General features: G+C 36.4%; 2 protein-coding genes across 2 annotated transcripts; both read right to left on the bottom strand.

The window, feature by feature from the left end:
* On the bottom strand, nucleotides 1-25759 carry LOC309662819 (torsin-1A-interacting protein 2-like). The gene is made up of 5 exons (XM_082465961.1): nucleotides 25623-25759; nucleotides 11180-11358; nucleotides 8553-9176; nucleotides 6268-6369; nucleotides 1-5441 (listed from the first exon to the last, which is right to left on the bottom strand). Exons 2-5 carry the CDS (start codon nucleotides 11211-11213, stop codon nucleotides 4687-4689), a joined length of 1515 nt encoding a protein of 504 aa, XP_082322087.1. The 5' UTR covers nucleotides 11214-11358; nucleotides 25623-25759; the 3' UTR covers nucleotides 1-4686.
* LOC309662769 (torsin-1A-interacting protein 2) lies at nucleotides 23172-25627 on the bottom strand. Its single transcript, XM_082465957.1, has one exon. The coding sequence runs from the start codon at nucleotides 25127-25129 to the stop codon at nucleotides 24734-24736; it is 396 nt and encodes a 131-aa protein (XP_082322083.1). The 5' UTR covers nucleotides 25130-25627; the 3' UTR covers nucleotides 23172-24733.
* Nucleotides 25760-26863: the final 1104 nt, after the last annotated feature.

The following is a 26863-nucleotide window of genomic DNA, read 5'->3' as shown; positions in this document are numbered from 1 at the left end:
GAAAAATTAAGGAGATTTATTTTTCGTAAAACCACACAACTAATTTGAATAAGGCACATTCTTCAACATCTAAAAGAAACAAATGCAAACACAGTCATGGTTACCTAAGGAAGAAGGGGGATGACAAGAATTTTGACATTAATACTGGCAAAGCCCGTTTCTTTTTGTTAGGTAAAAAAAAAAAAAAAAAAAAAAAAGCAAATTGCAGTTGTTTGAAAGTCAATGTGCTGTTTCTTTTATGACAGGGATGGCAAACAGATTTAAATCTCCTGTAATCCGCTCAACCAGAAGCAGCTGCCTGGAGATTTGGGCTGAGAAGGCTGAGGCTAGTGTGGGTACAGGGAGAAGGAAGGCTGGAACTGCCATGGGCCTTCACATCTTCTTGCCAGCTCTACCCTACCTACTGAGCCCAGTGCTTCCCAAGTCTAAAAATGTTCTTTTTGGTTCAGGTAACTGCTCTTAGCCAAGGGCAAATTTAGTTTATGAAGCCTCAATGAGGAAAAGTGGGAGATCATTTCCCAGTATAGGAACCAACCTATGGAGTTTTAAAGACATCGAAACAAGCTGAAATAAACACAGCATATAATCCTGGAAGGAAAGGCACTGAAAACTGAATTATTTATATCTTTGCCAATTATTTACAGATTAGGGGATACTGGTTGTGTTCTCAGGCCCTTTGGATAAGGCTAGTGCTCTTAACTAGTTTGTATATATATTTTTAAAAACAGGTCGAGAAGCACTGCCATATACAGAACTGATAGGGCCGTGTATTAGTTGGAAATGAGTTTCAGTAGCCCAGTCTCAGTCTGAATGAGGCAAATTTAGGCCCACATCATCAGCTACTTTACAACCTAATACCTAAAACTTAACATAATAGGAATAAGGCATATTTTAAAGTCATCTGGAAAAACTGTTTTACACAGGTATCTTAATTTAGTTCTCTCTAGAATTGGTAACACCTTCTTTGCAAATATATTGTTATTCATAGCAAGTATTTCCCGTGTGACTCATAAGCCTCAGTATTTCATAATCTCATAGATACCCTTAGAAATATTCTAAAATAATCATTTCATCATATTTCTATGGATTATGATAGTGATTCATAATCATTAATATTCACAGTACATATATAAAGACAAACATCAACATTCCCATCGAACAAGTGATACAGTGTTCAAGGTACTTTAATTTTTGAAAAAACCAAAAACAACAGAAAACAGAACCACTATAACTTTTCAACAAATTTCAAAATGAAATATATTATGCTCAGATTGGTGGACAAAATATTAAAATGAAGATTAATATTTAACCATACATTCAACAGGAAAAGCAGATTAAAAACTGCATTTATAAAATGACATATTGAGGGCTTTACAAAGATGTCTTGGTTTATTTTTATAATTGCTATGTTTTATTTTCAGATGATAAAAGAAAAAAGGTATCATGTTCCTATTTGAAAGTACTTCTCTACAAATAAACTGTGTATGAATATAAGCTTTATTCCCAGTAAATGATAATCGGCTATAATGATTATATCTTCTACTTAACATTAGTTTTTGAAGTAAGTACTAGACACCTGACTATGCTGCATAAAAACTGGTCAGATGTATGCAAATATAGTCCCGGTGAAGATCATCTTGCTGAATTAGTATCACTTTTACATGCTGAATTTGTTATATTTTATCATCAATGCTCCTTATGTTTCTTGTATAAAACAAACAAAAACTGTGAAAGGGTCAAAACCACCTCAGCTGCTAACACTGTTCAACTGTGTCATTACCTGGAGGATGGTGGGTCACAGGCCTGCTGAACCTTACCACATAAGCTTGGCAGCTTTCAAATGAAATATATTTAAATGACTTTATTGATTTAAAAATTAGAAGTAGAAACAACAGCATTGCTACCTTTAGTTATATGAATCCCCTGGAACTCCTCTGCCAACCCTTGGGAACTAACTGGGAAACCTAAAATTTACCCCACAGGGGAAAAAACTCAAGTCGAGAGACAGTTTATAATTCTACCAGTTGGTTCTAGAACTCTGGTATCACTCAAGAAGTGATTTATATTAATATATAACATAATTAGAGTTGTTCTATGATAATAATTAAATGGTGATGTTTGGGTATCATATATCATGTCACATGCCCACAAGTCATTGTTCTAAGTCAAACAAGCAAACTATCTGTTATAGTAATGAAAGATGAACTACTAGACACACAAAAGAAAATTTAGAAACTTGAAAAATGTAAAAAATAGGTACAATTGAATAGAAATTAACCTAAGCGTACATTAGATAATAGATTTTATTTGTACATTTAAAAAATATAAAGTTTTATGCTTTAAGAATAATCATTTTATTCATGAGGACACAGAGCTAATATACTGCTTCTTTTAAAAATGATTTTTGAAATAGTGGACAGAAAACTGACAACAGTTTCAGTTGATTGTACTTTTATACATGGAAGGAGACATGTTTTTTTAACAAAGGCTGAACAGTAAAAAAAAAAATTGTGACATTTGGAAATATTTTCTAAATTATACTGAAAGGAAATGATGAAAAACCATATTCAACTGAAAGATGAAACAGTCTTTGCCTCAGCTGTGATCTGAGTCACTGACAGATTAGATGTGCATACTTCATACTGGTTCTTTATAAATCTGAGGTAGCACAGGTCGGCAGGCACCAGTTCTACAAGGCACCAATGGTTTTGTGTTATGTAATGCTAGCATCTGAGATCTAGAAATATCAAAAAATATTGAATATGACATATAGATTTTTCTTCAATTTCCGCTGATTTTAAATTGGATTGATATTATATTCACTATGCTTTAACTTTTTGTTCAGGAAGGTCTCTCCTCAAATCTAGCGGAAAAGTCCTTCACAAAGTCCCAAATGAAAACAGTTCCTTTAGGTATGGCCTTACGCTCAATTGAGCACAATGTCAGGTCTTGGTTAGAACAGATCTGTTTTTCCTGTGACAAACACTTTCAAATAGATTCTTTCCCCCATGTCTTTATGCTCTCTGTTTAGGGATCAACAAAGACCCCTATATCTTCTTACTGTTTCCGAAAATCCTTCCATACTTTAGTCACACGACTTCAGAGGCCAAAACCTAACTGAAATATTCCAGGTTCATGGTGATAGTTCCTAGGTATGTCATGTAATGGGACAAATCCTTCATTAGGTCAAGATCATTTTACTAAAGTTCTGCCTTCGGGGTTGAGATGCAAATCAACAATCAATCACTGTCTCCATAAACATCTTTCTCAAGCTTTCTTACAATCACAGAACATGGTCCAACAATTAATACTAGCTGTTAAAACCTCTTAGAATCTATCTACCATTTCCACTTCCTCTCACTAAGTATAACATCTCTTGCATTTTTCTAATTGTTAACCTAATCATACTTCTAACTAGCTGGTCAAGAAATGAACTGCATTAGATAAATGTTCCATCACTGTATAATAAGTAAACAGTATGGTAAAGTTATGCTAATGTACCTATATAAAAATCTACAATTCAACTGGTTATTAAAATCTGTTCTGCTTAAAGCACTCAAACTCTCATTGTAGACAATTATAAAATTCCATTCAGGGGAGACAGAAATGATAACAGAGATTAACAAAAGCATAGAAATATGCTAGTAAATACTAGTTTATACATTCTGCTATTCATCTGTTAAGTCTTTATTCTTCATAAATAGCATGTCTCTTGATAAACCTGTATTTTATTTTCTACCTACTCATGAGTTTTAATATTTTCTTTTTTTTTCCTATCTTCCAAGATGCTTTTTCACTTAATCAGTGATTTTCAAACTTCATTATCAGTTGGACTCTTTATTCCAATTAAATCCAATTAAATCTTACGGAGGAGCCCAATATATAAAATGGGAAAAAGCAGAACTTCTTTGATACAAAGGGGAGGGGTGCCAGTAGACAGCCTGAAAACCACTGCTCTAAATCATTCAAGAAAATTGAAGCAAAGACACAGCCAGTTGGAATTTCTTCATTTGCAGTGATTATAAACAATTCCCCCATTGTTTTCAATTTTTAAGAACATTTCTTGAGCACAGCTGCTTTTCCCTCAGAGCTCATTAACGGAACAAAAACATAGTGCCTTACATATACTATTTAGGTAAATAAGTATCTGAATTCTTATTTCCTTTTTCATACTATTAAAAAGTGCAAAAAAGCATAAGATGTAATCCCACAACTAGGTTATTAAAATGAATTTTAAAAATATTTAACATGTGATATAGAAATTTTTAAAAAATTTTTCACTGTTTTATAATTGTAATTGCTTTAATCTGAGTCCAAATACTATCCAAAAGGCTCCTTAGAGTCTCAAGAAAACAAAAATCACTCTGTAGTTACTGAGAAGATTATCTTCCCATGTAATGATTCTGTTGCTCTACTTTTGGATTGAAGAACATTCCTCAGTTATATATACCTGATTTGCTTGAAAGGCAAGGAAAAAAAAAGTCAGGTCAACTTTTAGCTTTGTCGTGCTTAGATTAGAAAGATTTTACAAAAATTAAAAAGTGAAAATTTCTTTTCTCAAATAAGCTCATTTGTGCTTTCCAGGCTATTTCCTCACATTCGTCAACCTCCTTCCATATAAATGGAAGGCTTTTAAACTGCCTTTTTAATAAACCCATGCTGACCATAACCAACTCTGTGCTTAGCTTATAGAAGGCAGCCCTGTTCCTCTATGCTCCTCACTGGCTGGACGGGCAGCACCAGGTGGGAAATACGGCTCCACAGTCCACTCAGCTTGTCTGAATCCATGTGGCTGAAGGAGCTGGGAGTGTTAGAGTTGGTAAACCTCGCCCAAAGTAAATCTCGCACTTTCTCTTCAGTTTCCCTTGGGCCGACACTTGCTTCTAATGTTTCCTCCTCCAGTAGGATGGTCAGGACCAGGGCCACATCTTTAAAGGCAGCGTTCTCATGGTCACAGTACTTGTAGAAGATCAAGGTGGAGCCTGCAGGAAGGGATTCAAAGCGGTGGACCACAGCAGCCTTCTGGCCCTTCTTAAATCCAGAGCTCAGCTCCTCGTCAACTGACTCCTTGACCGCATCACTGTCCTGAAAGGTTTTTCCAGCTCCATCAATCTGAATGGCAGAGGCTTTCTGGGCGGACGTGTAGGCATCCGCAACGTGGTGGCTGAGGCACTTCAGGGTCTCTCTTCCCTCTCGAGCTGCTGTAAATATGATGGTGGCTGGCTCAGTGGGGTGTGAAGCATTGAGGTGCTTCTGGAGAAACTTACGTCCTCTCTGCCACAGAAAGGAACTCTGGCCTGGAAATTTATCCTTCAAACGGCTGAAATGAACCAAGAAGGCCTCCAAAGCTGGATTTTTGGGCACTTGCTGGGCCGGAGAGGAATAATAGCTATTAACAGAACTTAGCAAAACAAGAGTCACAACCAGGAAGCCAAGAAAGCCTATCAGAGAAAGAGAAAATAAAAGACAAAATTAGAGAGAATGTGAGTCAGAAATAAAGCCTGTGGTAAACTGAAAAGAGGCAGATACGCTGTCAGATTTTACTGGCCTGCGGTGAGTTTCTTTTGCCTAAGTCCTTTAAACTTTCAGCTGTTGAAATCTACTGGAAATATTTTTTCTTTAATTTCTTAAGAAGAAATTTGAAGATAACAACATCTTTGTTAAAAGGTAAAATCTAAGTTTATATATTTTTTGCTATAGGTACTGATGTGATTTAGAAATGAACTATCAGTATATTCTTCTACCGTCTCAAAAATATCTACTACCTACCTGTAGATAGGTCATTTTTTCCTAAACAGTCAAAATGTAAAAATGCCATTTGAGAAGTTAATACTTTCTTTTTTATTGAAAAGACAGCTTTAACAGGGAACTATATTCATATATCTTATAATAGCCTATAATGGAAAATAATCTGAAAAAAATATACATATATAACTGAATCACTTTGCTGTCCACCTTAAACTAACACAATATTGTAAATCAACTTTACTTCAATTAAAAAAAATCAGTTTAGTTTCTTGTTTATGAAAAGCCCTTCCTCCAATGGGAATTCCCATTTTGTTAAGGATGGCAAAATATTGGCCACCACCCCTAAGGGAAAAATCCCCAGAACTCTATTGCTCTATTCTAATATTACTATCAAACATTAAAAAAAATATTAAAAACAATGTTAAAACTATTTAAATCTGCTAGTTTTCTAGGCACTTCTCTGAGGATTTCTGAATGTGAATCACTACAGTTACACTACAAGACCAGTTTTGTTCTCACCATAGCTCAGAAAATCCTTTTTATTAATCCTTCTTATGGTATCCTGTGCATTCTCTTTGTTTCCTTCCAATTTTTGTGTTTCTTGTTGATGTCTCTCAACCTCTGGGAAAAAAAAAAAAGGAACATTATTTTTAGACAGCACACTAATGAGAGTGTGTATACCTTTATACCTCTTACCAAAGCAAAGAATTACCAGACAGGATTTCCATATTTTATAAAATTTTGTTTTATACAAAGCTAACTTCCTGTCTTTTCCTTAAGGCTCACCATTACCTTTATTCTACTTAGAATAAAATGAAATGCTGTGAAATTCACTTAAGGATACTGTTGCTACATTCACAATTCTTCACTGGCTCTTACATCAAGGACAAAGAAACAAGCATCCTAATATTGCAGCCAAACCTATCTAACATGTGATTTAAGAAGGGATTTAAGAAATATTGTACACAAGACTCAACATCACAGGGCAATGATGCTCTAATTCCAGTGTTCACATCTCAAAAGGCTCCTCAAGACCCCCTAATATACAAATAACAGAGACATTAAGTTTAGAGACAGGAGAGATTACTGTACAGTAATAGCTTACCTTTGCAAAATAGCTTACAAAAGCAAGCTTGAAACTTAGTGAATGAGGTATACAAAGCAAGGAATACAAGGTTAAGAAAATTTATGAACTATATAAAAATGTAGGTGTGGGGTGAGACACCAATCATAAAATGCGTGGGTGAAAAGGAGGGCAGTATTTTGTAGACTTTGAGCTAAGTCACTCGAGTCTAGATGTGTGCTTGACCCCAGCCAGGTACCTCATATAACAATGAAAGCTGACTATTGCCCATAACCCTTACTGGAGAAATAACTCAAATAGCATACTCTATTAACATAAAGAAGTAGAGTCATCTTCACCTATAAACGACAGCTCATTTAGTCATATCACACCAAAACACGGGTTTTTAAAATATCATGTCACAGAATTTAAGGACTGAAAGGATCTTTAATGATCACCTATTGTGACAAAAGGTCCAGGGATGTTAAGGGCTTTGCCCAAGGTCACATAAAGAGATATGGCCAAGCTGAGATTAGAATGAGGTTCCTCATCTCCTAGATTAGCTCAATCCATTATATCATGTTGCTTCCCACACATAAACTGCATTTTTAAAACAGTATTTTCTTCCTCTGCTCAGTGCACCTGCATACCGGTGAAATTCTGATGGCAGATAATGGTCCATATAAATCATATCCACTCATTCATTTAACAAATATTCATAAAGTCACTTCTGTCTGCCAAGTGCCACAGAAACACAATAAATGAGAGAGACACAGCCCTTGCCTTCACTGAAGTTACAGACTTCATATATTTGAGATCAGCCATTGAAACATATATTTGAGATCAGCCATTGACTTATGGTGAAACATGGAATTCTAGCCCTTAGTCAAGTCCCTGATGAACAGAATGTCTTATATTTTATATTTCTTTGCTCTGGCAAATAGGCATTTCAGACTGAGCTTTCAGAGTACTTATAAAATACAAATCCACACAGTCCAAATCCATAAAATCACAGAAGGTAAAAAAAGCTGGAAGAGACCAGCTGGATAGCATCTTGTCCTACTTCTTCAGTCTGCAAATAGGAAACTGAAGTACCAGGAAGTTGAGACATTTGCTTAAGTTCACCCAAGTTAGGAAGTGGTAGGGCCACAACTAGAATCCACATCTCTTGAGTTCCAGTGTAAAGACTTTGCACATTCCAACTATTATCTTTGTAAGGAATGATACGATGCTGTTCTCCTTAATATACAAGTGGGGAAAATCAGGTATAGAAAAATTAAGTAATTTGCTTAAAGTCCTATAAAACTGAAAGATGACCGAGTTAAGGGTCCTATACCACTGATGTTGGTTTTTAAATATACCTATCTCTTGATTTATGTAGCATTTAGTTTCCCCCAACGTAAAAGATTTTAAAAAGTAAAAGTGAAGATATGCTCATTAGAAATAAAGAAAAAGCCAGAGGTAAATTTTTTAGAAGTCATGCCTTTAAAAAAAATCATACTGGATTCATACAGACAGTAAATAAATAAAAACTGTTAAAAAATGCAGCTTATGTGTGGGAAGCAACTTAATGTAGTGGAATGAGCTAGTTTAGGAGATGAGAAACCTCATTCTAATCTCAACTCAGTTATATCTCTTTATGTGACTTTGGGCAAGGTGCAAAGGCCTTAATCCTATGAAGGAAAGAGAAGTTCTCTGAAAAGAACAGTACAAAACAGGACAAGCTCAGGGGTTCTCTCACCTGGTGCCAGCAGCCGCTTCCTCAGCGTGTCCTGGCTCTCCAGCCCTGTACTGGAATGCTCAGAACTCTGGGCATCCTGAGGGTCAAGGACAGGTGGCTCCTGCAAAGCTTCGGGTCTGTCGCTCACACGCTCAGGGAGGGCTGCAGAGCTGCTCACTAAGTGTGCGTCTGTTCTTCCCACCTTGTCACTCGGAGAACAGTTGGGTTCTGGATCCAAGAGGTCTTCACCGAGACTTTCTGAAGGGAGTTGATGCCCTTGTTCTCCACCCTGGAAACTCTGGCTGTTCTCACCTTCTGTATCCTTTGGATATTTCCTATAATCTGTTTCATCTGGAATTTCTGATTGATCATCTGTATTTGTACTTCCTGGACCTTCTGATTGATCATCTGTATTTGTACTTCCTGGACCTTCTGATTGATCATCTGTATTTGTACTTCCTGGACCTTCTGATTGATCATCTGTATTTGTACTTCCTGGACCAACTGATTCTACCTCTTGGTGGTCTTTGTTAAGACCAGAGGCAGGGTTTGGGGTCTGAGCTTCTTCAGCGGTACTTGCTGTGACTGTAGTCTCCTGTGCCTGACAATTTATTGATGGATCACTTTCCAAATCCTTTTGAGGGTCTATTGAGATAAAAATTTATAATTTTTATTAAAAAAATTTCCCTATATTTTTGTATTTTAACAAGGTCCCTGATTAATAGAAATATTTATATAGATTTTTATGGCTTATGAGGCACTCTTCCTAAACATTATTTCTCTTGACTTTCACCAAAGGTGACTGATTAAACAAATTCACTATCATGTTAATCTAACAAATAATATGAATGTAAAACTATTTTGAATGACAAACCAATTTTTGGTAGTATTCAATACATCCTCTTCCCTAATGAAATAACAGACCTAGGCAATGATCATCAATAGCAACTAAAACCATTATGCAAAAGGCTGATGAGGAATTTTATGAACGAGGTGAATGAGACTGACAACTGCTGAACCCACTGATCAATCTTAACACCACAAAAAGAAGGAAAACCAGACATTACTAACCTCCCGAATTCAATGCAATAGGAAGTACACCGTACCACTTATGAAGTATTCTTGCCAAACTGAATCTGAATCTGATCAAGCTTCTAGAGCTAACTACCAGTTTCCAAGAAACACAGGGATAGAGGGATACATTAAATTATGCCTCAGGAATGTAATCAGCAAAACCCACAATGAGGGAAATTCTAAGGGACAAAAGAATTTGCTTCTTTAATAACAGCGAGAAATAAAAATAAATGGCAAGAAAAAAAAAAGGAGGAGTAACCTATTGATTAAGAGATACTTGAATACATCAACAATGTGTGGACCACACTGTTTAGATTCACTGTCCTGCAAACCAGTTGTTAAAGAAATATTTATGAGATAATCAGAAAAATTTGAACACCAGATATTTGATGAGACTCAGGAATTATTGTTCATCTTCTAGTTATGATAAAGGTATTGTGATAATGTTTTTACAAAGAAATCCTTATCATTTAGAGATAAGTGTTCAAGTATTTATGGCTAAAATTATGTGACACCTAGAATTTGCTTCAATTCAGTGATATGGGGGTAAGGAGAAGTAAGGGAGTATAAATGAAACCACATTAGCCATATGTTGACAGCAGATGAAGCTGTTTGATGGGTACATGAGATTCATTTCCTCGCTCTACTTTTATATACGTTTGAAATTTTCCATAATAAAGCTTAAAAAAAAAAAGAGCAACCAAAAAGATATATCAATCAAATGCAGTATGTGGCCCAAATGTAAAGAAAAAAGAATTAAAAAACCCAACTGTGAAGAAAAAAAAAATTATGAGACAATTGGGGAAATGTGAATACTGGCTGTATATATGATGACAGCATGGAATAACTATTAATTTATTTTTTAGGTGTGATAATGCTATTTTGGTTTTTTTTTTTAAATCTATCTTTAAGAGATGTAAACTAAAGTACTGACAAATAAAATGATATAATGTCTTGGATTTGCATTTAAATATTCCAAGGCAGGCAACAAGAGTACCATTATGTAGGTAAAAGTTGAAGTTAGATTTTGAGTACATGGGACTTCATTATACTGTTCTACTTTCATATATTTAAAAATATCCTTAATAAAATATTTAAATATGCCCTTCTCTTCTGAAAAACCCACTTCATATTTTGCCTATTTTATATCACATATACACACACACACACACACACACACACACACACACACACGTAAGTAGGATGAAGAATTTAAATTTCATCTTTCCTTATAATTGAAAGATCCCCCTCTAAATATATAGCATAGAGCTTACTTGATTTTTAAAAATATAACTCTAAAAATCTATCATCTTTTTTAAAGATGCATTGTAATTTTTCCAATACTATAGGTTCCTACTGTGGGAGTCTCTAAAACATAACTCTTTTTCATAATTAGGGTCTGGTATTATGGTAAAATTCAGTAAATATCAAAGAATAAGAATCATAACAAATTAATCAATTAAGTTAATTTCTTTTTTACTTCCAAACTTCAGTTTTAGTCACCAGAGACTTTCTCTCTAGCACAGCCCTAGTTTCCTACAGCACAAACCTAGTGCTGTACAAACTAGTCTTACCCTCTGGAGGATCCCTAAGTCCTCTGTCGGTCATGTTTGAGTTTTATCTCTTCAGACTTTGCGATACTTTTTGTTAGTGTCTGGTTTTCCTTGTGAAGATGTCTTGTTTTCTTCTTGTCCCAAGTCCCAACAGGCTCATGCTTCCCGTGGACCCAGGAAACAAGGCATATATACAGTGACTAAAATAAAATGAAAAAAATTAAATGACTTTTTTATTCATACATGGGAGAAATGCCAATTTCAGCTTTATTTACTAAATCTGTTTAGTTTGAGTAATATTTCCTCTCTGAAACTTTTCTAGTGAAGAAAAAGTATTTTCTGGCTTTCATGAGGATCATATTCCAAATCCTAGACTACAAACTGAAGAAAAGCTTCAGATTATTAACCTTGTATAGATGCCATAACCTTTTAATACATTCCAGTGTGTCTGGAAGGATGTAAAAAGTAAGACCAAGTGACCAGAATCTTGAAGAGAACATCCTTGAAATTGAAATGAAAAGTAATTCTAAGAGTAAAAATTTAAGTCACTGTTGAGTTAATCACTGCAGATTTCCTTTATGTCTTCAATTTCTGTCCCATATAAATTTCTCAGAGTTTGCCTATCAGAAGCTTTCACTTATCATTAACAAGTAAAAATGCACACGGGCTACCTACAAACTAAGATGGCTGTCTTGGTGTTAGGAAGAGGAAATACACATTTGGAGTTTAGTCACTGCCTTCTTAGTGGTTTTCATACAGTATTCTTTTGTAAAATATGGAGACAGGTATCTCTTTATACAATGCCCTTCTATACAGTGCTCAAAGAAGACTAACTATAAATGATTATGATCTTAAGACATTATGTTTACTCTATATTGTCTTTAATTAAATGTTTCTGTAAAAAAACCCAAAACAAAACCAAAAACAAAACAAAAAAAATAAATGATTATGAGCTGTACACAAAAGGAATAAAAATCAGAGGCAATTTATAAGCAATAAAAACTTAATCATGTCATTTTATAGTTAAATCTTATTTTTTGTCAAAAACCATACCACTCAAAGTTACTTAACCTTCACTATCTATAAAAATGATTAAGGATTGATATGATGACTAAATACAAAAATATATATGAAAGAACTTTGTAAAGTGCTACATTCTTTGGATAGCCTCGTTGAGAAGTTAGCCAACTAGTCTTTTTTGTGTCCTTCTCACAACACTCTTTTGTAAAATCTAATTTTACAAGTTAAAAAATTTAATCCCAAATGCCTAGCACAGATCTTAGTATACAGCAAGAACCCCATATTTTAATTTAAAAGAATATGAATAAGTGAATGAATGCTTGAATGTACAAATAGAGTGGTGTCAACTATAAACTGAATGTGAGGGGAGGGGTTGAAAACAGGCCTCCTTTCTGCTGGTGTGAACACTTAGAAACAAGTCTCAGATTTGGAGGGTTCCTTGTCACCCTTTTATCTGCTTCAGACTCCTGGGACTGGGCTTCTAGATCTCCTTTTCATTACCATCATATGTTGCAATGAGGGTTATCTCCTATCCTATTTCGTGATAGAAAATAAAAAGTCCCCAAATCCTTTAAAAATAAATATAAAGTCCAGTTACCAAAATTTTAGAAAGCGAAGATGCTATTCACAATAACTGTAAGGTACCTCATGATAAAAACTAAAAGGTACCTAGTAATAAATCTAACAACATATATGCAAGAATTTTAGAGTGGGGTGAAGTTTATGGTATGTAAATTACACCTCAATAAAACTGTTTTAAAACAAGAACCTTTAGGGAGAAAAGTATAAAACTTTACTGAAGGACATAAAAAGGACCTAAATAGAGAAATACATATAGACAGTAAGACTCAAAGCCATTTAATGCCACTTCTTTCCAAATTAATCTATAAATTCATTGCAATTTGAAACAAAATCTTGAGACAATTTTTTTATTGTTATATGTTTCTTATGGAATGAACAAGCTGACCCTAAAATTCACAAAGAGCAGTAAAGGATTAAGAAGAGTCAAGGTAATTCTGAAGGAAGAAAAAAGAATTTTGAAGAAGAAGGGGGGCTATTTTTACCAGATATATCAAGACGTTAAAAACAATAGGGCAGGGCTTCCCTGGTGGCGCAGTGGTTGAGAATCTGCCTGCCAATGCAGGGGACGCGGATTCGAGCCCTGGTCTGGGAAGATCCCACATGCCGTGGAGCAACTGGGCCCGTGAGCCACAACTACTGAGCCTGCGCGTCTGGAGCCTGTGCTCTGCAACAAGAGAGGCCATGATAGTGAGAGGCCCGTGTACCGCGATGAGGAGTGGCCCCGGCTTACCGCAACTAGAGAAAGCCCTCGCACAGAAACGAAGACCTAACACAGCCAAAAATAAAATAAATAAATAAATAAATAAAAGTCTACTGAATTGGTAAGAAACATAGTCAAGGAAATGCAAAATGAATTAATGATGAGATACCATTTCACACCACCAGATTGGCAAAAATTTTTAAATCAGGCAATACCAAGTGTTGGTGAGGATCTGGAGATACAGAGAGAGATCTTTACTGGCAATGAAGTAAACTGTTACAGCTTTGGAGAGCAATATGGCAATACCTAGTTAAGACACACACACATTCTATAAATCGGCAATTCTGCTTTTAGAGATATACCTTAGAGAAACTTTTCCTCAAGTGCCCAATGATGTTTGTAGCAGCATTGTTTAAAATGAGGAAAAATGAGAAAATCTTAAATGTCCATAAATAAGGAAGTGGAATTTTAAAATTGTAGTATATTCTCAAAACATAATATTGTATATAAATTAATGAGTTAGATATCAAAAATTTATAAAGGTACGATATTAAAGCATTTATACAAAATTTAAGAGACATTAAATAATATATAGAGTGATTCAAAAATAATTGAACAAGCAACTATATGCCAATAAAATGGACAACCTGGTAGAAATGGACGATTTCTTAGAAAAGCACAACCTCTCGAGACTGAACCAGGAAGAAATAGAAAATATAAACAGACCAATCGCAAGCACTGAAATTGAAACTGTGATTAAAAACCTTCCAACAAACAAAAGCCCAGGACCAGACGGCTTCACAGGCGAATTCTATCAAACATTTAGAGAAGAGCTAACACCTATCCTTCTCAAACTCTTCCAAAATATAGCAGAGGGAGGAACACTCCCAAACTCATTCTATGAGGCCACCATCACCCTGATACCAAAACCAGACAAAGATGTCACAAAGAAAGAAAACTACAGGCCAGTATCACTGATCAACATAGATGCAAAAATCCTCAACAAAATACTAGCAAACAGAATCCAACAGCACATTAAAAGGATCATACACCATGATCAAGTGGGGTTTATCCCAGGAATGCAAGGATTCTTCAACATACGCAAATCAATCAATGTGATACACCATATTAACAAACTGAAGGAGAAAAACCATATGATCATCTCAATAGATGCAGAGAAAGCTTTCGACAAAATTCAACACCCATTTATGATAAAAACCCTCCAGAAAGTAGGCATAGAGGGAACTTTCCTCAACATAATAAAGGCCATATATGACAAAACCACAGCCAACATCGTCCTCAGTGGTGAAAAACTGAAACCATTTCCACTAAGATCAGGAACAAGACAAGGTTGCCCACTCTCACCACTATTATTCAACATAGTTTTGGAAGTTTTAGCCACAGCAATCAGAGAATAAAAAGAAATAAAAGGAATCCAAATTGGAAAAGAAGAAGTAAAGCTGTCACTGTTTGCATATGACATACTATACATAGAGAATCCTAAAGATGCTACCAGAAAACTACTAGAGCTAATCAATGAATCTGGTAAAGTAGCCAGATACAAAATTAATGCACAGAAATCTCTTGCATTCCTATATACTAATGATGAAAAATCTGAAAGTGAAATTAAGAAAACACTCCCATTTACCATTGCAACAAAAAGAATAAAATATCTAGGAATAAACCTACCCAAGGAGACAAAAGACCTGTATGCAGAAACTTATAAGACACTGATGAAAGAAATTAAAGATGATACAAATAGATGGAGAGATATACCATGTTCTTGGATTGGAAGAATCAACATTGTGAAAATGACTATACTATCCAAAGCAATCTACAGATTCAATGCAATCCCTATCAAACTACCAATGGCATTTTTCACAGAACTAGAACAAAAAATTTCACAATTTGTATGGAAACACAGAAGACCCCGAATAGCCAAAGCAATCTTGAGAATGAAAAATGGAGCTGGAGGAATCAGGCTCCCTGACTTCAGACTATACTACAAAGCTACAGTAATCAAGACAGTATGGCACTGGCACAAAAACAGAAATATAGATCAATGGAATAGGATAGAAAGCACCCAGAGATAAACCCACACACATATGGTCACCTTATCTTTGATAAAGGAGGCAAGAATATACAGTGGAGAAAAGACAGCCTCTTCAATAAGTGGTGCTGGGAAAACTGGACAGCTACATGTAAAAGAATGAAATTAGAACACTCCCTAACACCATACACAAAACTAAACTCAAAATGGATTAAAGACCGAAATGTAAGGCCAGACACTATCAAACTCTTAGAGGAAAACACAGGCAGAACACTCTATGACATAAATCACAGCAAGATTCTTTTTGACCCACCTCCTAGAGACATGGAAATAAAAACAAAAATAAACAAATGGGACCTAATGAAACTTAAAAGCTTTTGCACAGCAAAGGAAACCATAAACAAGATGAAAAGACAACCCTCAGAATGCAAGAAAATATTTGCAAATGAAGCAACTGACAAAGGATTAATCTCCAAAATTTACAAGCAGCTCATGCAGCTCAATATCAAAAAAACAAACAACCCAATCCAAAAATGGGCAGAAGACCTAAATAGACATTTCTCCAAAGAAGATATACAGATTGCCAACAAACACATGAAAGGATGCTCAACATCATTAATCATTAGAGAAATGCAAATCAAAAGTACAATGAGATATCATCTCACACCTGTCAGAATGGCCATCATCAAAAAATCTACAAACAATAAATGCTGGAGAGGGTGTGGAGAAAAGGGAACCCTCTTGCACTGTTGGTGGGAATGTAAATTGATACAGCCACTATGGAGAACAGTATGGAGGTTCCTTAAACTAAAAATAGAAGTACCATACGACCCAGCAATCCCACTACTGGGCGTATACCCTGAGAAAACCATAATTCAAAAAGAGTCATGTACCACAATGTTCACTGCAGCTCTGTTTACAATAGCCAGGACATGGAAGCAACCTAAGTGTCCATCAACAGATGAATGGATAAAGAAGATGTGGCACATATATACAATGGAATATTGCTCAGCCATAAAAAGAAACAAAATTGAGTTATTTGTAGTGAGGTGGATGGACCTAGAGTCTGTCATACAGAGTGAAGTCAGAAAGAGAAAAACAAATACCATATGCTAACACAAATATATAGACTCTAAAAAAAAAAAAAATGTTCGTGAAGAACCTAGGGGCAAGACGGGAATAAAGACGCAGACCTACTAGAGAATGGACTTGAGGATACGGGGGTGGGGGGAAGGGTAAGCTGGGACAATGTGACAGAGTGGCATGGACATATATACACTACCAAATGTAAAACAGATAGCTAGTGGGAAGCAGCCGCATAGCATAGGGAGATAAGCTCGGTGCTTTGTGACCACCTAGAAGGGTAGGATAGCAAGGGTGGGAGGGAGGGAGACGCAAGAGGGTGGGGTGAGATGTGACAGGGTGAAAGAGTGTCATGGACATATATACACTACCAAATGTAAAACAGATAGCTAGTGGGAAGCAGCCGCATAGCACAGGGAGATCAGCTCGGTGCTTTGTGACCACCTAGAGGGGTGGGATAAGGAGGGTGGGAGGGAGGGAGACGCAAGAGGGAAGAGACATGGGAACATATGTATATGTATAGCTGATTCACTTTGTTATAAAGCAGAAACTAACACACCATTGTAAAGCAATTTATACTCCAATAAAGATGTTTAAAAAAATTGAATGAATGAAAAAAGTGAACTAGTGATACATACCATAACATGGATGAATCTGAAAAATGTGATGAGTGAAAAAAGCCACACACAAGATTATATGCCAAATGATTCCATTTATATGAAGTTCTAGAATTGCCAATGGTCTACAGTGACGGAAAACAGATCAGAGGTTCCTAGGGGAAGGACTACTGACTGGAAAAGGGCATGAGAAAACCTTCTGGAGTAATGAAAGTGCTTCATATCTTTACTGAGGTAGTGTTTGTCATCAAACTTAAAATCTGTACATTTTATTGCATGTAGAATATCCTCAAAAAACATTATTTCAAATAACAACTGAATGCTTTAAAAAACGTATTACTTGGAAACTGGGTTGTGGTCAATAAGCAATCTGCAAAGAAATCGTGAGAGATATTTCAATAATCTTACAGATGCTCAATATACACCTTTCTTGTCACAAGGCACACATCATTCCTATAGCCCGTTTCACTCAGACCCTTTGTAACATTGCTGTTCATAGCCAAAACATAGTCCCTCAAGGCTACAAGGAAGAAGTGGTACAAACACAGTGGTTCTTGACACATCCTCACAAAAAGTCACATGGTGGGGTATCTGGGAGATCTGGAGGCCACTATTCCAGAGGCAGGTCAATCTTTTCAACAGTGTCCAATCAATACCAGGAAATGTATACATTAGGAATCTCTGGACTGCATAATAGAAGTGAGGCAGAGCCTCATGCTGATGGAAAATGGGCATGTTGGAGACTTTCTGCAGCTGTAGGAAAAACCACTCCATAAGAATGTCCAAAAAAAATACCTTTGATGGTATCTTTTGCAAAAAGGAACTGATGAAGTGAATCCCTTACAAGTTCAATTGTGAAATGTTGGTTTTCAGTGTCCCATTTGTGGAGGTTATGATTCATTTTTCCACTTAAAGAAAACTTAGCCTTACCACTGGTAGTTATCTCCGCTTCCCTGTGACCCTGAAATCTGCAGCAAAACTTATTGTTTTGCTTTAACTGTCTCCATGAGGGCGTGAACCAGGTTAAAGTAGTAAGGCTGCATTCTCCATAACTGGAGAAAATCAACAGATAGTAGGCTGAGGGATGCCTTCCTAAATTTCAATATCCTGGGACCTCCCTGAAGAGGGACACAAATTTACCTCAGTAACTCTTCTTCTGTTGTGGCTGCCCTGTGCTCGGTCTTTAAGATGCACCCTTTCTACTCCATCTCAATGTACCAGTGGTAATGTTTTGGCAACCTGGTAGGTGTTCATTGTCTGGTATACAGAATGACCTTTGCACTGCAGTAATACAACCAAGTTTAGCAGACTCCAACACATAAAATTAAATGTTGTAAGATTATCTCTACAGATTGATGCATAATACATGTTTATATATGAATGTTACTGAATAATAAAATTTTGGAAGTGTTCAACTCTTTTATTGCTCTGTACATTGTTTAAATAAACACATGAACAGAAAGGATATATGCTTGCTTCTATGGAGGAAAGGGCAGGAATAGGATGAGAACAAGAATCAGTTTCAACTGTACCTGTAAAGCCTCTAAAAAAAGAAAAAAAGAGGTATATGTGGCAAAATGTTAGCGTATTTTATCTATTTTTTCAAATTGAAGTATAGTTGATTTACAATGTTGTGTTAATTTCTGCTGTACAGCAAAGTGATTTGTTATACATATATATACATTCTTTTTTATTCTTTTCCATTATAGTTTATCACAGGATATTGAATATAGTTCCCTGTATTATACAGTAGGACCTCGTTGTTTATCCATTCTGTATATAATAGTTTGCATCTGCTAACCCCAAACTTCCACTCCACCCCTCCCTCCACCTTCCCTCCCCCTTGGCAACCACAAGTCTGTTTTCTATGTCTGTGAGTCTTTGTTTCATACATAAGTTCATTTGTGTTATATTTTAGATTCCACATATAAGTGCTATTATATGGTATTTGTCTTTTTTTTTCTGACTTACTTCACTTAGTATGATAATCTCTAGTTCCATCCATGTTGCTGCAAATGGCATTATTTCATTCTTTTTTATGGCTGAGCAGTATTCTATTGTATATAGGTACATCTTCTTTATCCATCTGTCAATGGACATTTAGGTTGTTTCCATGTCTTGGCTATTGTGAACAGTGCTGCTATGAACATAGGGGTGCATGTATCTTTTTGTTTTTTGTTTGTTTTTGCAATGCCATGCACCTTGCAGGATCTTAGTTCCCCGACCAGGGATTGAACCTGGGCTCTCGGCAGTGAAAGCACAGAGTCCTAACCACTGGACCGCCAGGGAATTCCCTATCTTTTTGAATTATAGTCTTGTCTGGGTATATGCCCTGGAGTGGGATTGCTGGACCATATGGTAATTCTTTTTCGGTTTTCTGATGAACCTCCATACTGTTTTCCATAGTGGCTGCACCAACTTACGTTCCCACCAACAGTGTAGGAGGGTTCCCTTTTCTCCACACCCTCTCCAGCATTTGTTAAAATTTGTACACTTTTTAATGATGGCCATTCTGACTGGTGTAAGGTGGTGCCTCATTGTAGTTTTGATTTGCATTTGTCTAATAATTAGTGATGTTGAGCAGCTTTTCATGTGCTTCTTGCCCATCTATATGTCTTCTTTGGAGAAATGCCTATTTAGGTCTTCTGCCCATTTTTCAATTGAGTTGTTTTTTTGTTGTTGAGTTGTATGAGCTATTTGTATATTCTGCAAATTAAGCCCTTGTCAGTTGCATCATTTGCAAATATTTTCTCCCAGTCTGTAGGTTGTCTTTTCATTTTGTTTATGGTTTCTTTTGCTGTGCAAAAGCTTGTAGGTTTAATTAGGTCCCATTTGTTTATTTTTGTTTTTATTTCTATTGCCTTGGGAGACTGACCTAAGAAAACACTAGTGTGATTTATGTCAGAATGTTTTGCTTATGTTCTCTTCTAGGAGTTTTATGGTGTCATGTCTTATGTTTAAGTCTTTAAGCCATTTTGAGTTTATTTTTCTGTATGGTATGAGGGTGTGTCCTAACTTCATTGATTTACATGTGGCTGTCCAACTTTTCCAACACCACTTGCTGAAGAGACTGTCTTGTTCCCATTGTATATTCTTGCCTCTTTTGTTGAAGATTGACCATACGTGTGTGGGTTTATTTCTGGGCTCTCTATTCTGTTCCATTGATCCATATATGTTTTTGTGCCAATGCCATGCCATTTTCATTACTGTAGCTTTGTAGTATCATCTGAAGTCTGGAGGGTTATGCCTTCTGCTTTTCCCTTTTTCCTCAGGATTGCTTTGGCAATTCTGGGTCTTCTATGGTTCCATATAAGTTTTAGGATTATTTGTTCTATTTCTGTGAAAAATGTCATGGGTAATTTGATAGGGAACGCATTAAATTTGTAGATTGCTTTGGATAGTATGGCCATTTTAACAATATTAATTTTTCCAATCCAAGAGCATGAGATATCTTTCCTATGTTAATGTATTTTAGATCTGGGTACATAGGTGAATGTTATTTCCTGCACTTTTCTATATGATTGATGTTAATATATTTTTTAAATGAGTAATAAAATAAAATATATTAGCTTCTGTGAGGAAAAGTAAGAATCAAAAGAAAAGACCTGTGGTATGATGAATTGGGAGACTGGACTGACATATATACACTAATATGTATAAAATGGATAACTAATAAGAACCTGCTGTATAAAAAAATAAATAAAATAAAATTCAAAAGAAAACAAAGAAAAGGAAAGGCCTGTAATGGTAACTCTGAGCCCACACACAATGAACTTATGTTACAGAGGCACACTTCAACCACAGCCTCCTATACATTTTGTCATATCCAGTTGAGAAGAGATAGGACAAAGAAAAGCTACCCATGAGAACAAAATCAGAGCTGGGAAAGCAGTAGGACCTCACCCAACCTACTCCATCCTGGAAACCTCAATCTTATGATGTATGGACTATTAATATTCCTTCTATTTTACAGATAAGGAAACTGAGATATAGAGATGTTAAGAATCTTACCCAAGAACACACAACTAGTTAAAAAAAAAAAAAATAGTAAACATACTATAAGGCATCCTGATTCTACATTTGAATTGTGGCCTCTTAATCTTTACATCTAAGACCATTTGACACACATAATTACAGGATCAACCTCAGTCCAAAGATTAATCTTGTCCTTCACCAGGAAGGATTTAAGAAGTTTTCAATAATTCAGCATCAAGTTCTAACAATTGGATTTAATCCCTGTTCTAAAACTAAGACTCTACCTTATCCCTAGCTCTAACTTCTGCCTCATTCTCTTATACCCTTCCTAGTCCTAAAGACGGACTACATGCCATATGATTGACATATGTTATCACATTTAAACCTCACAACAGTATGAGGTAGGTATTATTACATAACCTATTTCACAGATCAAGAAACTGGATACAGAAAGGTTAAAATGCCCAAGGTCATTTAATAGTGCCAGAATCAGAAGACAAACCTAGGTCAACTGGCTCCAAGGCTATTATTTTTCCTCTATAACAAGTAGTTTTCAAGCTGTGTTCCCAAGCTTCCATGGAGACTCAAGGGCTGCCAGAGGAGACTGAAGAGATAGAAGGGGTATGGCTCAACTCACTTTTACAGATATCTGTATTCTGCTGATTGCCACATACTCTTTGGATGTCATGGAATTCTTTCTTGCGTGCCTGTCTGCCTGGGCTACCTTCTCCTACAACTTAGAGATGAATCTTAACTTAGTCACGCACAACTCAAGACAGACTCTGCTTTAGTAGGTACTTTCCAGTTGCCCCAGCACAGTTTCCATTAAACGTCCACTCCTAGGTCTGCATTAAAATAACAGAGAGTAGTTCTAGAAGTCTAGAAATGGCCACCATTACGTGTAAGTAATTATTATCAACTCTCCTACAGTACGGAAGTAGAGATTAATATAGTTCATATAATCCAAAACAGTGGATCAATTGTCATGAGAATTTTAAGAATACACTTATACTTTAAAATTCATTATTCATAACTATGAAGTAGAGTATTTTAGAATAATCTGCAATATTTTAAGCCAAGTAAAGTCATACTTAAAAAGACCGAAGCTGAAAAGCTACAAAGCTTTCTAAATTTTCTCCCTTGCTCAATTTTATGAACTCTACCCCATGATGTCAGTTCTGAGAGCTGACCATATATCAGGTATGTGATGATAATCATGTATGAAGGCAAAGTACCCTTCTTAATGTAATATTAAAATTAGTATTTTTGATTCTTTTCTCTTGCCTGTATACTCACATACCTTATAATGACACCACACAGAACTGTTTTTGAGGAGGGCTACAATAGAGCCCTCCTCACAAACAGTTGAGAAAAATGACTGAGTTATAACCTGAAATATCAGCAGTGACCTTCACTTTGACGTGAAACCTCTTTATATGTCACCGGCAAAGTACAATAACTATCACTACCTTACAGTATTATGAGTACTCAGTTCCTATTCTTTTAAGCCAGATAACTAAACACCCTGCATATGCTGCTATAGTATTTCTCAAAGTATAGTTCATAGAGTACCTGCATAAGAATCTCCTGAGGCACTATTTGTAAAATGTAGCTACCTGGGCCCCACAAGCAACCTAAGGAATTAAAATTTCTATAAGATCGGAAAATTTGCATTTCTGACAAGCTCACCCAGGCACTGATTTGAAAATCAATTGTATAAATCCATTTAATATGTCCTTACTATTTAAGAATGAGATTGGTTAAAACAAAAACAAAGACCCTTTCTCTATTTTGCTGATATTTAAAATTGCACATATGTGGTGTTTTTTGGTATGTGTCTGAAAAAGTTTAGGAGACAATAATATTGATCATAACACCATCCTCAAAAGCAATACCTCAAAGTAAATTTTCACTTTTTAGAAAGAGCTTTAGGATAGTGTAGTTCTTAACCAATGGTAAATGATAAACTAATTAGTCTTCACTCAATTTAGCAGTCCACACAGTTTATTCAGCAATAGAACAGAAGAGAACTTCCATCATGACAGACATAAGGCAGATACAGGGCAGATCTCTGGGGTACATTCTTTAAGCAGACTAACAAGTGACTTTTTAACATGTGGCAGGCATGATTTGTTGCATACAAACAGCCATTCATTCCTTACTTCCTCCTTCCTAAAAGAGCCCTGATTTTATTAGGGGAGACAATGTGTCCTACCCAGGCAGTGCAACTCCATTCCCCTCTGCCAGGTTTCCCAGGCTCCTTTGTGAATCAAGGATGTAAGGAAAAATCCTTGCTGTAATGAGATGTAAGAAAAAATCTGTGAGGGACTTTTGAGAAAGATCTTCTTCCCAAATAAAAGACACAGACTTGAAAGGAGAAAGCTTTTTGCTCCTTACTTCCAGCCTTTCATTGGGATTGAAATGTCTGGCGCAGCAACAAGCTACATTGTACTCGGTGAGAACTATGAGGACAAAAAGCCAATATGATAAAGATCCCAGAGGGGAAAGATAGAAAGAACCCGGGGCCTTGAGAACATTGTTGAGTTGCTACACAAGCACTGGATTATCTAGAATCTTAAGTGGAATTTTTAAATTGTTCAGTGGCCTCTGAGATGTTTTCAACTGCTTTTTCTAAGTTTCTTAACCTGAACTCTAGTTCCATGATTCTTATGAACACGTGAAGGCCAGAATGAGGCCAATGTCAGGTAAGACCTTCTTAGTTCTAAGAAAAATGCTTCCCCTAAACTGTTCATAATATATATGGAGTCAAGCTGGGTAACTCCTTTTGTCACCTATCTCCTAGGACAGGTACTTTTCCATTGCCAGGGGAGGACATTCTAAGTTCAGTCACCACAAAGACAGGATAGTCTTTGCTCATGTAGAGCCAAGGAGGTGTAGACAGAGGCATTTCTGCATGTTTTTATTGTCACCTATATAGGTGCTGATTGAATGTGATTTCTCTGACAGTGACCAGTTATCGGTAACGTCATAGCCACACTGAGGATGAGCTAAATAGAGCCAATGATGAATAAATGGTTATATATGAATAAACTTTATATATATATATATATATAATTATCACTGATTAATATTTAAGAGGTGGAATTTAGAACAATATAGTTTATTATTAAAATGTCTAGTTGTTTTACTGGAATAATCTAGAATTCAGCTACAAGGATGCTTTCCCACAAAAGTTATCACTAGAATATAATGAAAGTACACACAGTATGGGGCTTCTCCTCCAGGACTACTGTGTCATAATAACGTCAATAATTAGGCTGTGGAGATTTTTAGGAGTAAGCTAATTCCAAAACATAGGAAATATGGATTAGTCAGGTTCTAGATGAACAATCTGGCTTGGAATACTGATTAAATTCATGCTGAAGAAGAGATGCACAGACCCTGGAAGCAGATCCAACAACAATTTAAGCAGTTTCCCAGAGCAGTGACAGTCTGGATCAGATATAGAAAGGAGTCATTTTTCCATCTTCCTTGGGCTACTAGTACAAAACCCTCTAGAGTCTCCATGATTTTGACTGTTTCAAAAGTTATTTGCTTTGGCCAAGTTTTTTGTTCAAGGTTTTGTCTGTTCTGGTCAGGATTAACTGTAATGCAGGGTTAAAACCAGCAACTCTAGAGTCATGTATCCTTTTTCTAACCAGTGGAGGACCCAGAAGAAATGGGTGGCAAGCTTTTTCAAAGGTCCACCTGGTAAGATTTTGGGGAGCCCACTCAAGTGGGAAAGACCAAGGAAGTACAAGGCTTCTATTAGCAGGATTATCAGGATAACACTCAGGGCAATAATCAGCTCTGTTAATACGGTCTAAGAATACTTGGTAACATTCATTCTCAACCAGTTCAGTTTGGTACAACCAATGGCCTAGTTCTAAACTAGGGAACCATTGCTGTCCACAGTCAGGGCAATGTGAATTATCTGAGAACATTGGGACCTAGAGAGACAACACAGAAAGCAATGTAACTGTAAGAGGCAACAATGATAAAGAGAAACACCCAAACAACCAGTCCTATTACAGGTTTGGTTTAGCACTTTCTCAGTCCAACCACCATTACTTGGAGAGGGTAAAATTTGGCTTGCACCTCCGTGCAATTCTTCAAGATTTCGTTGTCTATTTTTCACTCACTTGCAACCCAGTCTCTGAACTCAGGGACTGATCCAGTCTATGTTATCAGTCACTTACTAGCAGCACAGATCTCAGAATAGCTCCTTTAAATCCCAGCTTCTCAAGAAAACATAGGGTTCTAGTCTAAGTTAATTATTTTTTCTTGTGTGTTATCAGCTGGTGGTATCATGCAGAGGCATCTGGCTTACTCTGCTTTGCTGGTAAGTTATTATGTCTGCTTGGTGAAACAGAGGAGCTGACAGGTCCAATGGGTCTTTGGTGGGCGCTGGCACTCTTGCCGTTGTAATACACGTACCCAAGTCTTAAGGCCTTGGCACTTTATAGCGATGTAGAGGGGTCAGGAAAACCTGGCAGAGTCCTCTTGAGCGTGGATCCAATGAAGTCTTTCTTGGGAGGACCTTAATCAGGACCCAGTCACAGGGAAGTAGCTGCTGTTGAGTTGGTTGAAGGGTCTGGGAATGCTTCACATACCTGTAAATAATAAAACTTCAGACGACTCATATGGGCTTTGAGTTGCTCACAATATTATTAGAAACATGCATTTGGAAATCATTTGGGTCAGTCAAGGTGGGTGAGAATTGTCTCATGGGTTTCCCCATAACAACTTCATATGGGTTCAAACCAATTTATCTGTTGGGAGTTATTCTTATGCTTGATTGGGCAACAGGGAGGATTTTGGTTCATTTAAGGTTTGTACTAGCTTAATTTTTGTTTTTAGGACTATATATTTTTTTCCTACTCCTTTTGCACTTTGGGAATAATAAGGTCTGTATAATCATGTTTAACATGGTAAAACTTTGAGATTTCTTGTCTCTCTTCTGTGAAATGGGTGCCATATATATAGTTCTCCCATAATGGGTGGGATAACGTTAACAATGGTGACAGCCTTCTAAAACAGACTTCAATCCATGCAAGGAAAACTTACAAAATTATTAGATAATATTCTTAATAACTAACCATAGGAAGCTGGATGAAATCCTTTTGAAGGCTGAAAAAGAAACCACAAGGGACATGTCTCATTGCCCACATCTGTCTTTATAGGCTCATATACATTTTAAGTTTAAGAAGGCAATTAAGGCACAGTCCTGAGCTATTCTTGGAAAATATATAGTAAATCAGTTGGAATTTACAGATGCTTTCATCATCTTTGCACTCCTTCATGACACTGAATGTAACAAGTAAACAAGGTAGGGTAGAGCAGGATGCATGGAACAACTAGACAGGCACCTAGGGAGTGCCACAGATCACCAGGGCACAATATATAGTCTGCCTTTCTCCAGTGTTCTTTTGTGAATTCTGAGGCCTGATCCTGTGAGAGCACTAAGGGACACTGGGGAAGATGTGAATGTTAAAACTGTATAAAGATATAGCCTGAAAAGCAGAGGGAGTTTATATACCCTTAGCTGTGATCAGCCAAAGCATTTTCCTTACAGACTATCAATAGCAGCTGTGATTCTCAGATTTTAAAATGGCAACTTTAAAAGACAACTGAAGAGCAGCCTCTGCCAGCGCTGCAACCTGGGGCCGATAGTTTGA

The sequence above is a fragment of the Balaenoptera physalus genome (assembly GCF_965194825.1).
Source record: "Balaenoptera physalus genome assembly, chromosome: 1".
NCBI classification, from domain to species: domain Eukaryota; kingdom Metazoa; phylum Chordata; class Mammalia; order Artiodactyla; family Balaenopteridae; genus Balaenoptera; species Balaenoptera physalus.
Note: the sequence above shows the minus strand (reverse complement) of the source record. Positions and strands in the feature narration are given on the sequence as shown.

Bases quoted from the DNA above. Each gene is read 5' to 3' on its own strand.
- LOC309662819 (XM_082465961.1), bottom strand. From the start codon at position 11,213: ATGACCGACAGAGGACTTAGGGATCCTCCAGAGG. The intron at 9,177-11,179 runs GTAAGACTAGTT...TTATCTCAATAG, and splicing joins ACTTAGGGATCCTCCAGAGG to ACCCTCAAAAGGATTTGGAA. The intron at 6,370-8,552 runs GTGAGAGAACCC...TTTTTTTCCCAG, and splicing joins GAAGCGGCTGCTGGCACCAG to AGGTTGAGAGACATCAACAA.
- LOC309662769 (XM_082465957.1), bottom strand. From the start codon at position 25,129: ATGTTCTCAGATAATTCACATTGCCCTGACTGTGGACAGCAATGGTTC.